At 37.3% G+C, this 17,736-nt stretch overlaps 1 protein-coding gene across 3 annotated transcripts in view; it reads right to left on the reverse strand.

Annotated features, from left to right (window-relative positions):
* Positions 1–456: 456 nt before the first annotated feature.
* ZRANB3 (zinc finger RANBP2-type containing 3) overlaps positions 457–17,736 on the reverse strand; it is a 44,654-nt gene continuing 27,374 nt past the window's right edge. For 2 of the 3 annotated variants that reach the window (XM_065637260.1, XM_065637262.1), the window contains 15 exons: positions 17,345–17,516; positions 16,822–16,950; positions 15,374–15,493; positions 14,519–14,638; positions 13,823–14,002; positions 12,148–12,300; positions 11,053–11,521; positions 9,877–10,083; positions 9,101–9,192; positions 7,695–7,796; positions 5,513–5,655; positions 4,449–4,592; positions 3,182–3,575; positions 1,849–1,980; positions 457–1,555 (listed from right to left, as the gene is read on the reverse strand). In XM_065637260.1, the coding sequence (XP_065493332.1) occupies positions 1,457–1,555; positions 1,849–1,980; positions 3,182–3,575; positions 4,449–4,592; positions 5,513–5,655; positions 7,695–7,796; positions 9,101–9,192; positions 9,877–10,083; positions 11,053–11,521; positions 12,148–12,300; positions 13,823–14,002; positions 14,519–14,638; positions 15,374–15,493; positions 16,822–16,950; positions 17,345–17,516 (2,656 nt within the window). In that variant the 3' untranslated portion in view covers positions 457–1,456. The remainder of the gene's footprint in view (positions 1,556–1,848; positions 1,981–3,181; positions 3,576–4,448; positions 4,593–5,512; positions 5,656–7,694; positions 7,797–9,100; positions 9,193–9,876; positions 10,084–11,052; positions 11,522–12,147; positions 12,301–13,822; positions 14,003–14,518; positions 14,639–15,373; positions 15,494–16,821; positions 16,951–17,344; positions 17,517–17,736) is intronic. The other variant, XM_065637261.1, reaches the window with a different exon arrangement.

Below are 17,736 nucleotides of genomic sequence, written 5' to 3' on the forward strand. Positions count from 1 at the left end.
TCTGATAAAAGGGATAAGAAAGACAAAGACCGATTTAGCTGTCAAGCTTCTTTAAAAGAAATGGCACGAGGCTAATTACTGAATAAGTAATCTTTAAGTTTCCTTCCTGATTCTCTTGGGTTTCCTCCTCACCTGACATGCTGTCTTTGTGAAATTTTACATTAGAGGATATCCTCCTATAAGGGCTGTACAAAGTTGAAAATCCCACAGTTATCAGGATCTTAGAACTTGGTCTTTTAAACTCTGAAGCAATGATTCCTTTCATCACACTCAAGAGAACACAAATGTTGTGTAACACTTTTTTTCAGGCAGTTGCCTGAAGCTGTTTGTGTCTTTGCTGGAAAAGTCTAGGTAATTTCTCTTTCTCTTTGTAGAAAATAGTGCATTTACAACACCACCTTCTCTTAAATCTTTTAGAGAAAAAAAAAGAATGTTTAGGACTTTTTCCTCATAAGGATAAAATAAACTGAAAAGCTTTCTAGGTTCACTAGATGTACTTGAAATTGCAGTCATGTACTTTCAGAAAAAGCTGTGTAGAGTACAGATATGCTTTATGAAGTTACTGCTGCCTTATGGCATTCAAGGGGTAGGAGAGAGAATGACAAAGCATAAATATATTTTTCTCCTGATGATTGGTTTTTTTATTTGAAGCAACCGTAAAGAAAGTCACACAAACAGTCCAAAAGAACTAGCATCCCTACACTCTCCTTAAAGAGAATGCACCTGTACCATTTGCCAGAAACTACCTTTGATGAGACCATTAGTAATATTTATTGTTCCCTGTCATGAGTAAGTTTTTAATACAAGCTGGTTTAAGTAAAACCAGATTTCAACAGACATTAATTCTAAATGCTAAAGTCATAAAAGTCAGGCTCAGTACCCAATTGCATTCCCAAGGCTGCTGTCAATGTGTTTTGTAGGTATGAGTTTCAGAAGAAACAAATCACTCACTTATGCAATTTCTGTCATAATAGAGGTCAGAGGCTGTAGTTTCTTCAGTAATTTTGATATATGAACAAAGAAAATAATTTAAGCTTGGGCCACAATGTCCCCCATACAACTGAACCTTGTAAGACTATTTGAAGTTTCAAGAGAATTTCCTCAAATTCTTGCAGGTGTAACTACACAGTAATAAGAAAACAGTAATGCTTCAAAACTGCATTGAGATTACCCACAGAAATTTAGCTTTAAAGCACAGGGTCATAAAAATATAATCATGATCAAGTACCTTGAATGTACTCACCCAAGGCCCTCTGACAATCACTGTTAATAATGATTTCTTGGTTTTAATTCCATATTTTCTTCCCTCTACCAACAGCATGATAGACTACAAAGTTTTGGTTGGTTGGTTGTGTGGGTGTGTGGTGGTTTTTTTTTTTTTTAAATCCATGCATGAGGAAAATGATGTAACTATTCTGGTTTCTGAGTTATAACGTAACTGAATATAGTTTGTGTTTTACAGCTTCACAAAAAATTTTGTGATATCACAGCCGTACTTTGTAGCTAAAGACCGTCTCTTCATCTGGCTTCTTTCCTTGGCCTGTTTTGCAGTTCTCTGCAAAAGAGAAAGGTGGGTCTGTTCAGTAAGTGTTGTCACTTGGCAACAGCGAGCTCGAGGGAAAGCAACCTCAGTCTGATTTTGCAGCAGAGAACATAACGCCAATGTTTATTAAGGTGACAGTTTCCTAAATCCTGAGGAAACTGTTGTATTGTAACAGCATAGTCCAAAGGAGGGGAGCCCAGGGGGGGTCCCTGTGCCCAAAATACAGCTGGGATGTGGTAAATACCGCCCCGCTGCACATGCCACGACATCCCTGTGAGAGGGTGAGGATTTGTGAGCGCACTGACCTCTCTGTGGCAGGCTGTACACAGGGTTTGAAGGTTTTCCAGGGAGCACTGTCCTCCTCCGCTGTAGACGGGCCTGATGTGGTCCACCTGCCAGAACTGCCCTTCTGTCGGGCTCCTTATCATCTCATTCAGCTGCAGTAAACAAAGGACATGTCACCAGGAGTGTCAGATATTCCTTCTGAACCACATGTATGTTCTACTGTAAGAACAAGAAAGTAATTCAGGGAAGTAGCTATTCATAATGTTCGTCAAGAGACAAAGCAAACGTCAGCATTTTTTTGTTACTCCCACTGGACGAGCAAGGAACTCTCAATATAGCTGGCATATTTTCACTGAGCCTGCAGCATGCTGAAACACATCGTGGTGGATCACGGAAAAAGAAAATGAAAGGTTTGATTTTCTTGGTTGGTACAGGAAGTTATCTTCAATGTAGTTTTATCATTGAGTGCTGATATTAAAAAAAAACAACCCACAAGTAAAAGTGTGCAACAGCTTAAAGTGGACTCTGTCCTTTAACTTTTGATCGAGACAGTGGGAATTGCATTAAGGAGCACTCAGAAACCTCAGGTGCTAAAGCCCTCTGTCAGCTTTCAAAAGGTAACAGAGCTCTGCTCGCTTAGCAGGCTGTAAGAAACTTCACTCCACGAGGCTTCTCAGCTCAGACTTACTTTAAAAAACTGCAGGCAACAGCTGATCTGCAAACAACAAGTGACAGTAAATTACCTCTTTTTTTTGCAAGTTTCAATATCTGTCCGCAGAATTTCTTTAAACAATTTTAGAACCAGTAACTTCTGAAGCAGAATTTCAATTTTGTGGCAGAAAATGAAATAGCATTTTTAAAAAATGCCGCTTCACATAGGAATGTGCTCCCTCCTTGCTTCTCTGCTGTTGAGTCAATGAAGAAGCCATCAGAGCCAGAGGAACGGTGGCAGCCTGGAATGCATTCAAGGTGACACTGAGAGGAGCTGGGACAACTGACTTTTGTTAAGCTCTTACCATATATTCTCCAAAGTAGGAATAACCTAAGACAAATAGGCTACATCCAGTCTTAAATTGTTTCATAACTATCAAGAATTTTGTTAACAAAGTGTGTTTCAAGTAAGTCTGGCTGCAATATTCACATCCGTAAGGAATCTGAATTCTGATGCCTGGGCCTTTCAGCAATGAAAAATGTGTTAGAAGACATCAGGGAATTCTGTATTTAAGATTTTGTTTTTTCTCATTTTGTTGTTGATACTGGTTTAACCTTTGATCTTCAACCTGTAAGAACAACGTTTTGGATTTTTCTCAACTATCTGCTGTGGGAATATACAGATTAGCTGGTACGGATTACCTGTCCAAGCGGAAGGTGAGACATCCAAGAACCCTCCAGAAGTTTCTTCCGCTGACTCTTGGGCGCATCTCTGACGCTGAGATAAAGCTCCTGGGCGTTTTGATGGCAAAACTGGCAAACACCGTGTTCAATCTCAAACACTTTAGTCCTGAGGTAGCTCTGACTGGAGCGAATGGAGAAGTCCTCCTGGCAGGTGTGCGAGCAGAACCGCGTGTCCCAGGCGCGGGCCTGGCAGCCCGGCTGGCGCGGGGCAGTTGGCTGCTGACAGCTGAGGCAGAGCGGGTTTCCCTGGCTGTCCAGGGCTTGCAAGTAGCCTTTGGGTGGGGAGGAGCCTTCTGCTTCTTGCTGCTCTGAACAAAGAGCTGAGGGGCCTTTGCCGTCTTCTGAAAGCAACCTGTTCACAGAGAGCAAAGTACAGCTGTTAATAACGGAGATAATCAGCAACACAATTCAGTAGGTTTTTATGCACTGTACATTTCCATTAGGTGTCTTTAATGCTCTGAAATACCTATTTCAGTTGAAATACTATCTGATCTTGCTCAGGTTGACACCTGCACAGTGCAATCTTCTACTTGGTTTAGATTTCCATCTAAAGAAAATCTGACAATGTGACAGATTTTTCTTTTGCACACCTTACTACATTTACACATGTACACTGAATTATTGGCTGAAGTGACACTGTGTTTATTAAGAAATAGTGGCTTCTATTAGGCCTGTACACATACAAATGTAAACAGTTTCAGCTCCCTCTTTACCAGAAGAAAAAAGCCAAAGGAACCATCCTGGTTTCTCTATGCAACTTTCACAGCCACCTCTAGCAGCCTCCCGCTCTAACCAAGGCTTACCTCCTGGCAGGACACACAGCTGGTTTAATAACATTTTTTAAAAGGGCCTTTTTTGTCTAGAATTCTCACATTCTCCCTTTTTCTAAATTTTGAGGCAGAATAGATGAAAATTTGGTGTCTCCAGTTTGCTATTGACCTCACAAGCAGGCCCAAGCTAACATTCTTTTTTCCTTTACCACATCAGATAACTGTTTTCTTATTTTATTTTAATCAGACTCAGTTAATTAGCAACTGCATCAGCAGACAACAGATGTAATCTAAACTGTTAGAAGAATAAAACATAACTCATTAGCACTACAACAAGTTTCTCATCTAAAGACTGTACATCAACAAGGTGAACACTTACAGCAAATAATTTTTCTACCTTAAAAAAAAATCTGGAGAGAAACAGCTTAATCACCTTATTGCATTAATAAACTTACTTTGTGGAATGACCCGATTGTTCAACAGAAGCATTTTCACTCTTCAGCCAAAGCCCACTGGCTTTGGAGATGAGGCGAACGCTGCCCCCGCTGCTGCTCGCTTTGCTCAGTGATGCTGCTGCTACATCCTCCTTGGTCACGTACCTAAAATAATTCAAAATTCTGTCAATGTACTAGAAAGGGAACAACCTCCCTCAAAGAATATTCACTCTTGGCTGGATCCAGATTGGTACTGCTTGTTCTCTTAAAACGTCCCTCATGTCTAACACGGTTCACAGATCTTTCCTACTTTTATGGAAGGAAACAATTGGGCAACAGGTTAAGAAACACTTACTACCTGCTGCTTCTCCTTATGTTACTGGAATTAGAAACTCTATTTATTTACTTGAGTTCTTACCTACAGCCAAAATAGTGACCCTGGAGAATTTAACAGTAGGGGCTGAGAGGAATAAAAAGGTCTTGGATTGTTTGCAGAGGCACGTCGGTGAGTTAACCTGTACACAGGAGGAGTTTTGTGGAGAGTAATGACCACCCTAAAGCTGCAAATGTCTGTCAGGCAAGATAGCGTATGAGAAAAAAGGAAAGTGGAAAAAAGGTAAATTTAGATTTTAATAAGGGTTAAACACTAGCCTGTTTCAGTGACAACCGGCAAGGAAAACAGTAGTTTTGAAAAAGGCCATCTGGAGAGAACAGAACTGCTTAAATAAAAATGAGTATTAGGAAGGGTTGGAGTGGGCTGTGAATTATGAATAAAGCATCAGATCATCAATGGCAACTAATGGTTTATTCCTCCTTCCAGGTGGGGAAAACAACAAGATTATTTGACTCTTCATTTGAGTCTCTGAGGTCATGATTGTTCCTCAAAAATCTCCGTCAAGTTCCAGATGTTTAAATGTGCAGCAAAGCCAGAACAGCTGCTGATCAGGGCACAGGCCCGGACAGGGAAGCAGACGCTTCCATTCCAATAGATTCACCCCATGCTTGGTTGCCACTGCAAGTTACATTAGATATATCAAACTTCCTGTAGCAATTAGTAAGAGGGAGAAAAATTTAAAACCACATACCTTTTAGTGCTGCTGACCACTGACTGCTTTTTAGACAACTCCTCTGCAGCATGAGCAGGACTACAAAATATCTGACCGCTTTTTCTGACAATCTTCTGTCTCATTGCTGTTAGATGATTCCACTCCTTCACAAATCTCAGTATCTGGTAGAGAACACTATTGTCAGCAGCATTACAGGCATTACACAGAACTGTTTAATTACAGTGAAAGAGTGCTATGAGTTTATACAATCAAAACCGGATGCAAACAGCTGGTATTCTCAGAAACATTTTTTCTTCTCACAGCGGCCATTCTCCCTGGTACAGCAGCCCTCTCAGAAAAGGAAAGTTCAACTCCTGTTGCTTGAACAACACAATAATTTGGTTTACAGACAACCTTTCTTCTTTCCTCTAACGGTCAGATATGTGCCTAGCACTGCATTAGCAGTCTGTAGCGTACAGCCCCTCGTGTCAATGTGGAAGGCTGAGCTGCAGGTGAACTGGAAGAGCTGTTCAATTCAACCAGGTATCAGTCCATTTCTCACAGTTTTCCAACTTGTAAAATCTTTAACAGAACCTCTGACATACTTGCTTCGAGGTTATTGTAGTCCGTTACAATAATAGAGTGTCATGAAAATATGTGTAATAAAAATTATTACAGTAAATTAGCAATTAATGAGAAGTCAGATCACTGAATTATCTAAATCATACATCTGTTTTTATGGCAATACTGGCATCCTCTTTTCTGTGGCATTTCAGTGCAGCACACAAAGATCTGACTAGCAAGTAGAGACAGGCTTTACCACCCAGATATTCAAAGGGCAACAGTTTTGAGCTGTTTAACCTGCAATTCATCATCTTTCATAGTAATCTCCAATTGACACAGCCACAGGATCCTGAGGAAAATCTGATGAAGTGTTTAACAAAGTATTCCAGAAAGGAAATTGAGAACACAGCATAATATTGATCACCTTTCCTTATTTTACATTTAAAATTTCAAAGTATAATAAAATAAATAGGCTCAGAAGAACTTAATTTCTGGTACTGAATCGAATATTTTTTTATAGGCTGGGAAGCCACAGGAAAAACCCTAAAACTTTGATGCTGTAAACTGACAGGACTGGTATGATTAATTGATTTCCTTAATAACTATAAGCACAGGACAGTGAGGAAATGAAGGAAAAAACTTTTCCTACATAGGAATTTACAATTTATAACACATCTGCTTGCTTTAGGATATGTGTAGGGGAAAATAATTTAATCCCACCTTCATCTCTACAAGAGAAAATAAACGGGAATAACAATATGACAAGTGAACTAGTGGCTTGGGCTGTGTTTGGTTGGTATTTTTCTCCATTCTGTTTTTCCACTGTTTTCCTCACTGACCAACTATAGCAGCCAGTATCATGCTGTTTCTAAACACAGACCATAAGAAGAATAAATACTCTGTGCAGTAGAGACTTCGCTGTGACTTCAGCCTTATCCAGGAACAAACTTCCCTACTTCAAGACTACGACACAGCAATGATTTTCTTTTTCTCCTTGGAGTATTTTTTCGTGGCAAATGTAAAAGTTACGGATGAGTCTCAGTTCCTCAGAATCAGAGCAGCAAGAAAGAAGTCAAGGAAATGGCAGGATATAATGGAAACAGAAACAAGAAGGTATTTCCTTGATTCTTTTGGGGAGCATTTACTAATATGGATCTTGAGTTGACAGTGTTAATGTTCTCCTCAAACACCATTATGAGAGAGATCTTTATTACTCAATTAACAGAAGGTACCTGTCTCAGTGGAGCTGTGAAAACTGTGCGAAGACCAGAGGAAGGAATGAGACTGGAGGCCTGCGCAGAACTGCAGCTCTGACACAATTCAGCACATTCTTATTCATAATGTGCCCCGTTTAATTCATAACCTTTAAAAAGCTATTTTGTTGGCTTACGAATGTTAGTTACTAATCCTGTAAATGGGAAGCTAAATGATGCCTGGTTGATTCCACCTACTGAAATGTTAACAGGAGGCATGAAAATTTGCCAAAGTAACAGACTGCATAATTAATATTCACATCTACATTTATAAGATCTGCTTGCACTGGTGAAACTGTGCCTAGATCCCAATCCCTGGAAGTGTTCTGCATTTATTAAAAAAAAAAAGTCAAAGGACTCCATATTAAATATGATATTACTGCGCCACTAGAACTTGTTCTCACCAAGGAACGATTTCGTTTATGCTGGAAAGCCTCTGGTAAATCCTCCCAGTTATCCAGCTGTATGTCCAGTGGAACGAAATTATGATTCAGTGGTTCACCATCCTAGACACACAAACAGTTTTGTTTACAGATGCAATGTAGCACAATCTAGGAAAAAGATTACCTGTTCCAAGTGAGTTATCTTCCCTTCCTACTAAATTTAGTCCCCCAAGGTAAGATTTTTGCAGAGAAAAAAGAGCCACATATGTATAATTATATCACAGTTGCAAGAAACACAGTTCACATTAACATATGGTAAAAGTAAATAGGATGAAAATTTTAACTTTGCAAATATCTGAACCTTTTTTTTGCAAGTAGTTCATACACACAAAATGCCTTAAATTAAGAAGTTGAAATTATAATCCTCTTCACTGAATTTCCCAGGGAAATGCATGATTGTAGACTGAAGAATGTCACTTCATTATAATTGAAATTCGGAATCTTAGCTAGATTGTTGTTTATGATACTTAACTTTTAGCAGAATTCCTGTGTCTCACGGGCCAGCAGAAAGATTTCATGCAGTATCTGGCATCATGAAATTCTGACCCAAGCCAAAAAAACACAGACCAATACACAGTTGCCCAAACACCATCCAAAATGTATCATTATCTTAGAGTGAAATGTGTCAAGCTAGGGAGCAGTGTACATTTAACTGGTATTAAACAGGTTTTCAGATACAAGAGGACACTCTTTTTGACCTTTTCCCAGCTGTATCCATTAGGAAAATAAAAACGCCTTTATCTCAAAGACTTGTCTCCTCAGTTACTGGTGAGGCTTTGCAGTTATACCTGAATACACAGACCGATTCAGCAGCTTCGAAGAATTCTCAGTGAACTTTTCTACCCCTTAAAAGAAGGAATTTGAAAGTCCTGATTCCTCCTTGAAAAACAACCTGGAAAATTACCATCTGCTAGTTTCTGTACTCCCATTACCATTGCAGATTAATGATAACGTGTTTTATTCAGGAAGTTACTGACTTATACATAGCACCGATGTGTAGAAATGTGATGACAATATTTTTTTTTTTTACTTAGTCTGTCAGGATTCACTGTCATTTTTATTTTGAATGTTCTTCTATTGAAATAGTTTGTGATAACACACTGTAACAAAAAAAAGGAATCTTAAACAACTATCACTTGCATTTCTAATAGATGATCTGAGTGTACATCTAATGCATTAGCCCCATTTTGTAAGCTAAGAGAAGAGTTAGAAGTTATAACTCTAGGAAATTATTACTGAATTCCACTGAGAAAAAGAACTAGAATGATAAATAACCTAATTTTTGTACATTTCAGCTAATATGCATAGGACAACATTTTGCTTTGTAATTTTAAAAATTATAACAAACATGAATATTTCAGGTTTACCTTTGTATAGAGGTGAATTCTATCAGTATTCCTACTCGCACAAAACATAAGACCATCATACATTGGAAGCGTCTCTGATTTATCTCCATCTCCTACGAAGAGAAACAATGTTGGCATTAAAAAGGTTTTTTCTTAAATAATTTCACTCAGTCTCTAGTCAGACATTAAAAATAATATTATACATGTTTTTAAGAAGTTATTTGTGAAATTTCCCATTTTGTTGTACATGCAAACACATTTTTGTGTGAGCATTGTAAATCTTTCTTTTTATGTTTTCTTCAAATGTTCAGCAATCATGGAACAAAACCCCAGAGAATAGATACCCCACGTGAGGATTCTGTATCTCATTCCAGAACAACATGATAAGACACACAGCTCAAGCAGCAGGCTATGAAGATATCTGTATATTTTATTTTTCTATATCTTCTGAATTACCTATCCTCTGTTTTGCCTGTGGCTGTCCTGAACACAAGTAAATGCCATCCTAAGTGTCAATGAAACTATACAGTTTGACATTTGCTAGTTTGACGTAGTTCTTATGTTAGCCAAAAACTCTGTATTGCTTCAGGAGTCGTAAGGAAAGCCTGGGTTTATCCATCATCAAAATTCAATAAACATCCCGGGCTAAAATGAAAAAGTCATGTGCTAGTGTATGGACTTCTGTCTATCTTTCAAACAGATAGGTTTTTATTTAAAAGTTATTTTTCATGCCAGAGGCATTTAATACAGTTTCCACAATGGCATATAATCTTTCTTTCATAGGAGTCCCACTTTACCTTCTCCACGCTTTTTTTCACTTTTTTCATTTTCAATTTCAACAGTTTCCTCTTTGCTGATTTCAACAAATTGCTGGGTCACTGGTTCCCCCAAATCTTCTTTCTGATCTTCAGCGCTGCACACTGCTCCCTCTTCATTTCTTCTGGAGTCCTTTGACAAATCATCTTCCTCAGTCTGGTGAGTGGGAGTTTCCCCATTTCTCTCAACTAAAATGAAGAAACAAGAAAAGCAATTATTTATGCTACCTGTATGAATGGGAACCTAATCAATGCACATCCCGAGACAGCACTATGTAATTGAAATACAAAGAAATTGCATTTTATTCTCTAATGGTGCAACCACTTAGGAAACTAGAGCTACCTTTAAAATTAGGAGAATAAACACATGGAACAGAGTTTTCCATTTATGCAATTTTATGCACATAGCTTAATGTCAAAATATATGCAATAAATAATGCATTTAGCAATTCCATATTATATACAGTTACTGTATACCATAAACACACAAAGTAGTTTTCCAGGCATTGATCTATACCTGTGAAATTCAGAAGTTGTCCTTACTTAAACAAGCACAGAGACTTCAATAAAATAAAAAACAGAAAGAAAAATAACCTTACTCATGCCTTTGCAATTGAAATAGCAAATATGGGGATAGATTCATAAAAATATTTTACTAAGTTTCCATACATTAAATAAAATACATCTACTCCAACCTGTTGGAGCAAGAAATGCCATATTTTCTAGGTCATGTCTCTCACAAAAAAGATACAATACAAATATACAATATAAAACGTCTATACCACATAATTCAGTTTTGACAGGTAGAGAAAAAGCTTGCCATTTAATTGGATTCAGAATAACTGTAAACCTCAAGGAAAAGGAAAGTTACACTTGCTGCAAAGAAAACTGAGCATATATTCTTCCTCACTGAATTTCTATCCTGGTAACACTTACCGGAATTTTCCATTTGTTTCAAATTAGGATAATGCAAAAGATCCTTCAGGAAAGCAAAATTAAGAAGGATCACTTAGTAGGTAACTGTTCACATAAAAGACACCATTCTTCATAGTTTGTCTGGATTTGTGTATATTCATATATTAAAAATACTGTATTTTCTGAAACTAATCACAACTGAAACAAAAAAATGGATTTCTCTCTGCAGCACACATTACTCACCATTACTGCTTCGAGGGCAACTGCACATTTCACAGTAAGGGAGGAATTCATTATTATTATAAGTGCAAGCACCACAGTGCCAGACTTTCTTTAATGCTGTACTTTTGCTTGAGGTATTTAAGCCACAAGGAAAGACTTCATTGTTTTTTTCTGAAAACAAAGAGAGCTTTTTTCCAGTCAAAGATATTTTCTTTTTCTTACTGGAGTTGACTGGAGTAGATCCGCTTATTCTTCTTGCTCTTTTAGCTTCACGTTCACATGTACTTTCAATACAAATTGCATCCACATCAATTATTCTTGTGGAATCCAGATTTTCATTGCTCTTCTCTGCATCCTCTTCTTTTGTGATTTCAGAAGATTCTGAAGCATTATGTAAATGTTCATTACCAGGAAATATTTTGCGTTTCTTCTCAGCGGAGGATTTTGGGGAAAAGAAAGACCGTATGTCGTTCTGTCTTTCCTTTTCAAACTAGGAAAGAAATAAGTAAACTTGACTTACAATTACTGCATCAGAAGCTGTTAAGATTATATACAAGAAGCTATTTTTTGTTTAGAGATGGAAACAAAAGCTATCTTCTTTAAGAACAAACAGCTAGCAGAAAGAACAATTCAACATTCCCCTTCTTTTTTGTAAAAAGTATTGTCAATACTCTCATGAAAATTCTGAAATAGCACTACCAGAAAACAAATATACAGAACTGCTATGCTATGTGCCTTTTTTAATGATGCCCATTACAAAAAAAAAAAAAGGGCTTCAAAACATTGTTTTTAAAGTAATAGCCAACTACATTCAGGACAGCTAATAAAGCTGTAATTTAAACAAGAAATTACTTGGTTTTATCTGACTCTGAGGCTGAGTCAGTCACCTAAACATTACAGAAGGACCCATCAGAAGCTTGCAGATGACATTTATACCCAGCAGAGCACTTTCCCCAACTTCACCTAATTTTAAAAATGCAATTTACATTACTGTTTCCCACTTATTTAGTGTTTCTCCATTAGTAAAGTCTGCAGTGCACGGAAAGCTTAAGTGAACAATGGTTATAATTTTTTTTAAATGAAAGAAACCAGAAGAACATAAGTTTCAAGTCTTACATGTGTAAATAAAAGTTCATTTTTGGGATCTTCTAGACTTTCATTTGGAGTCCAGGTCTCAGCAAAACTCAAAAAATCCCATTTTTCCTTATCACCTTCTTCAGCCTGCATTTTCTCTTTCTTGCCATTCAAGGTGCTGCCTGTAACTTTGGCCTGCACAAAGAAGACTTGCATAAAGTTTCCAAGGAATTCACAAGTTGGAACAAATTTATTTACCTGTATTCACTCCATTTCTTTCCCTTGCAAACTTAATTCAGCATTTGCAAAGTAAGAAACTCTGTAGTAACTCAAAATAACTTACGTGATTAAAACTATTCCTCTTCCAGCAGCTGTTTCTGCAAGAATAACCATAAGTAGCACATTTAACAGGCTAGGACTTGTGAAAAGGTGTATACAATGTGTCGGTATTTACTGAATTTAAAAGAGAATATCTACATTGTATACATCTCCTACAGTCTTTACACATTTTTCCTGGCACATGGAAACAAATAAAGGTAGAATTAATTAAAAGAAGGAGTTCAGTGACAGAACTCTTGTATGGTAAATACCTGGTGAATTACTGAGACCCATCTGTGCCATGTTTAAGGAGACTGAGATTTATTTGGAGGCACCTACAGGAATTAAGATATAGAGCTTTATTCCCCAACTGAATGTCAAATACAGTTGCCGTACCTAGATTCTTTAAGCTGCGATTACTTTTCAGCAAGAGAGGAATACATTGGAAAAAAAATGGTTATCAGTTTCTCCGCTAACTATACAAACACAACCTGTTGCACCAGCGCAACACAGGGGGAGTCAAATGCAGGAACAACCACAAGTCGGTGTTCGCATCAGAAAAAACCCCATGTAACCACAATCTCAATCAATTCTGACAACTAGGTGTTTAAAAGGCAGTTCTTTCAATGTTGACACTTCTGGAAATGTCAAAAACCAAGAGCTGACAGAATACAAATACACCTCAGTTATCGAAAGAAGACACTAATGAATGGTATCAAAGGCTGCAAAAGGTCACAAAAGCAAAACAGCCAAGTTAGTCCTGTGAACTCTTCAAGATCTTCCAAGGAAAAAAAGCAGAATGGAATTACTCCTTCTAACAAGGACTGGGTAATACTTGAGGAAAATGGCACCAAAAGACAAGTAATTACAGTAATCTTGGGTCTGATGAAGAAGAATTATTTGAGAATGCTTCTGCCTCTCAGAAATGAAGTTTAATAAGGCACAACACTCATCCAGCTAAAAAAAGAAAAACAAAAAACCAAAAAAACAACTAAAGATACAACCCCCTCCCCCAAACAAACACAAACAAAACCCCCATAAAACCAACCAACTCCAGCTGTTATTATTGTGCAAAAAAAGTTAAAATGGTAAATTGAACAATCAGAGAAAAAAAAAAAGCTAGAAGGAAGATAAAGCAACAATGTCCTGTAGATGTGAACCATCCCATTTATATTGGAAAAGAGTTACCTTATTTATCTTTGGATCAACAGAGAGAAAAAAGCTAGAAAAGACTAATTCGGAACAGACATGGGCATTTGAATGATTAGCAGTTCTAGGTGTACCAATTTGTCGTATAGGAGAGTGTACCAGATGAGCAAGAATGTTATTGGGCACAAGCACTTAAGTGCTACCTTAACCCTAGCGAGTTCTTGACTATTAATTTCTGTTCCACACACACCTTGCGATTCAGCATTGCCCACATGAGTGTGTCCATTGTTCCTTTGGCGATGAGGAAGTGAACGTTCACAGAGCTGCACTGCCCAATTCGGTGTGCTCTGTCTTCTGCCTGCTTAATATGGCCTGGGTCCCAATACAATTCAGCAAACACAACGTGAGTAGCAGCAGTGAAAGTTAAACCCTAAAGAAAAGAAGTAGACGTGTTTTAGAAAAAAGATTCCACGCACAAAGAACGGAATATCTGAAGTAAAACAATGGTTGTACAGAACATTTTTACACGGAAATAAGCTGGACCACCTCGACAGCAGATGGGCCTATTACACTGATTTCTTCCTTGGGCCTCAGATACACGTAAGCAAGATTCAAAAAATACTTCAATATTGTGCAAAGACTGCATACTGCTTTTCATGATGGTAGGTACATTTATTTCTTATTAATCTGGTACTTTTAGAGAAACTGATTTTTCACTGATTATTCAAGAATGAGATGCTGCTGCTTATCTTGATTTCAGCTCAAGTAATTTCAACAGAGGCTTAAAACTGTTAACAACTAGTGCAAAAAAAGGAACACACGAGCCTACAAAAGTCATATTGTGTGAAGAAAAACCACCTTGGGTAAATCACTTCAGTCTCCAATGACTTTAGTCCTTATGATTCTTCAAGTTTCTTATTTCACATATTTTCTTTTTTTGTCCTACCTGACCAGCTGCCTGAATACTCAAAATAGCAACCCGGGTATCGGGATCCTTCTGGAACTGATTAACAAGATGTATTCTTTCTGCAGAAGGAACGCTTCCATCTATTCGTATGTAGCGAACCTGTAACATTATAATAGAGACAAAGTGACGTTAACAGTGTCCATTTTTGGACCAAATCATCCTCTGTCCTCCAGTGAAAATATGAAATCCCTGTTCTATTCCTGCCATGGGGGCAGGGATGTATCAGCACTCTTTTGCCCTTTGATTTACAATTACGCCTCCATCTAGAGAAGTGCAGATTTGGTATTCCCTGTTTGCAAAAGCAGAAGACAGAATGAACATGGGATCTTAAAACTGAATACTTGCAGAACAATCTGTAATTTCCCTGACATGATTTATTAAAATTGCAAGCATTTGCACAATAATAATGATATAAAACCGCAAAAATCAACCACCACTCCCTAGCAATGGTTGAGAGCCCATGATCAAAATACTATGAAGGTTGTTTGCAAACATTTTTACTGCTTTGAATTAAACATTCAGGTGAGATGATGGTGCTCTGCTAAAAAAAAAAAAAAAAGTAGACAGAAGCATATTGGTAGAAAAACTTGGGAACCAAGTGCCCACGACATTGAATCAATAATAATAAAGTATCATACTCTACACTAGTGTTTACATTATCTTTAAATACAAAACAGTTCTTCAAAACCACACGATCCTTTTTAATCCAGTGGCACTGATCTGTATGTACTTAAATTCCTGTACACACAGTTAATTCTACTGAATTCAAACACAGCTCACATGTATTTGTCAAGTCTGACATTAAATTTGTGTGCACATTTGTTAAATCATTACCTTATTTTCTATAACTGCCTCTGTACAGGCTTGAAGCATGCTTAAGTGATGAGCAAAAACCAGAAACTTCAGTTTGTCATTTTGAAGCATCATTTTGATATAGTCCTTTACTGCTCCTGCCTGGAGTAAGAGAGCGAGTTTTCATTAGTTGGACATACAAAATGTTCAAAGAGACAGTTTTTATTTTAACGTCTTTCAATTTCTTGTCATACGAAAAGGTAAATTTCCGTACTTTTTGTTATCTATTCAAGACTTTATCGAACACTAACATTGTTAAATATTAACATATAATTATCAAACCAATTTTATTTTGAAAAGACCACAACTTTACCTCTTTGAGAAACCCATCTTATTCCTTCAGAGAAAAAAAATAAATCCTCTAAAGATCACATAATTACACAGCACTTCTTCCAGATTAAGATGTATTTCTCCTTTTAGTTACAACATCATTATCTGATGTCTTAAGCCATATTTAAAAAAAAAAAAGCAGATGTCTGCACAAACATATTTCAAACAGAAGAGGTGTTGTTTAATCAGAACTTTTATATCCACACCCACATAAGGCCATGTATCAAAACTGAAAGAATAATTCTGATACTTCCACAATACCCTAATCAAAAATATTGCTCTATATAAACATTCATAGAATTCTTCAGTGTCAAATATAATTTTCACTATATTTTACAAAAACTATTAAAGTAATGCTGACAGTTAATAATAAAATTTATCATTGATCAATGGTTAATGCAATACCCTCTACGGCAGTTCTCAGATTTCTTTTTTTTCCTCTCTTTTTTTTCTATCTTCCCCTAGAGGGGAGAAACTAGAAAAGTGGGGGAAAAATAGTAACAGAACCACAGTGACATTTTTAAGGCAAGAAGAAAAAATGTGAAGCAGTTGGTCACATTCTCAACTCTTACTGCTCCAGCAGCCTGCAGAACTTTCTTTTTTTCTATCCTTTCCTAAAAAATAGGTTAGCATAATGAAGCCTGACAGCAAGGTAAAAAGCAGGCATGCAAAAGATTTTGGTAATTAACTTGTTTTCCTTCCATCTTAAGCTATAGTACTATAGAAGAAAACATAGAGCATGGGGTTCCATTTGATAAAACAGAAATGGACCAGCAAAAAGGGATTGTTCTTCCATGTTTATCCATGGGGAGAAGCAGTGTAGGGGCTGCGTCAGCACCATCCTGGGTGAGCTGCAGCAGCTGCCGACACACAGGCATGGCCCTGCAGCACCCACCTAACAGGTCTAAGACTTAGCTCAGGTCATGATAATGGGGTTCAACCTGTTCCATTAACATACAGGGACAAAGAGAGTGTTTCTCCACATCGTGATTATAAAACAAACCACCCTCATCTAGTGTTCAGGCCAACACAACTAATTGTATTAAGTTAAAAACTCGCTGGGTATTTTAAATACATTAAGAAAAGACTTCCACGCTTACCTTGGCAATGGCTGTTTCTTTATACATGCGTGTGATTAGATTCATGACTTGAGAAAAGTGGCTTTCAGTGGCATCTGAACTCAGATTTCTCATTAATTTCTCCCACTCTGCGAAAGTGGTATTCAAATTCTAATTGGCAGAAGAGATCAGCGGTTAGATATCTAGTACAAAGCATGTCCTACCTCAACATGTACATTTCAAGCATGAAACATTTAGGAACAGAGTACTTTTGAGAACTCTATCAAGTCTGGCTAAAAGTAACTGTAAGATTCAAAATCTAAGGGAAAGGAAGACAGAAGGAATAACATCATACTAAAATCAGAGCAAATTTTAGCATCATCTGATGCAAAAAAATGCTATACTCACGTTCTTAATGTTATATTTTAAAAATAACAGAGAGGCTATGCTATATATTCACACTTTCTGTGTAGCTACATAGAATACACATGCGTACACACAAATACACATGAACACACAGATTATATACTAACAAATGTGTTTTTAGCAAAAGTGGAAAATTTACCTTAGCTGCAGCTTGCGGGAGGTCAAATGGAATACGTTGCCTAACTTTGGGAGGCAACTGAGTTAGAACATCATTCTTCAGTCTTCTGATCATTATTTCACCTAAAAGTTGATGTAGTTCTTCTAAATTTGAGGCTCCTCTGCAGTCCCATTGAGTTCTTTTACCAAAAAACCTGAAAATGAAAAATCAATACTAAGGGTAAAAAGCTAACTCTTCCCAATTCAACAGAAACCTTCAGTACTTAATTTTAAAACAGACTATTAGATATGAAGGTGTGCTGGATAACAACACTTGGTGTCCCCATTTATACCAGAGAGATGATTGTTTTCTGTCCTATTCCTTCCAACTCTAAAGTCAGAATTGTTTCAACTTCCCGGCAGGTGCTGCTGCCT

Source organism: Caloenas nicobarica, chromosome 6 (assembly GCF_036013445.1).
Source record: "Caloenas nicobarica isolate bCalNic1 chromosome 6, bCalNic1.hap1, whole genome shotgun sequence".
Classification (NCBI taxonomy): domain Eukaryota; kingdom Metazoa; phylum Chordata; class Aves; order Columbiformes; family Columbidae; genus Caloenas; species Caloenas nicobarica.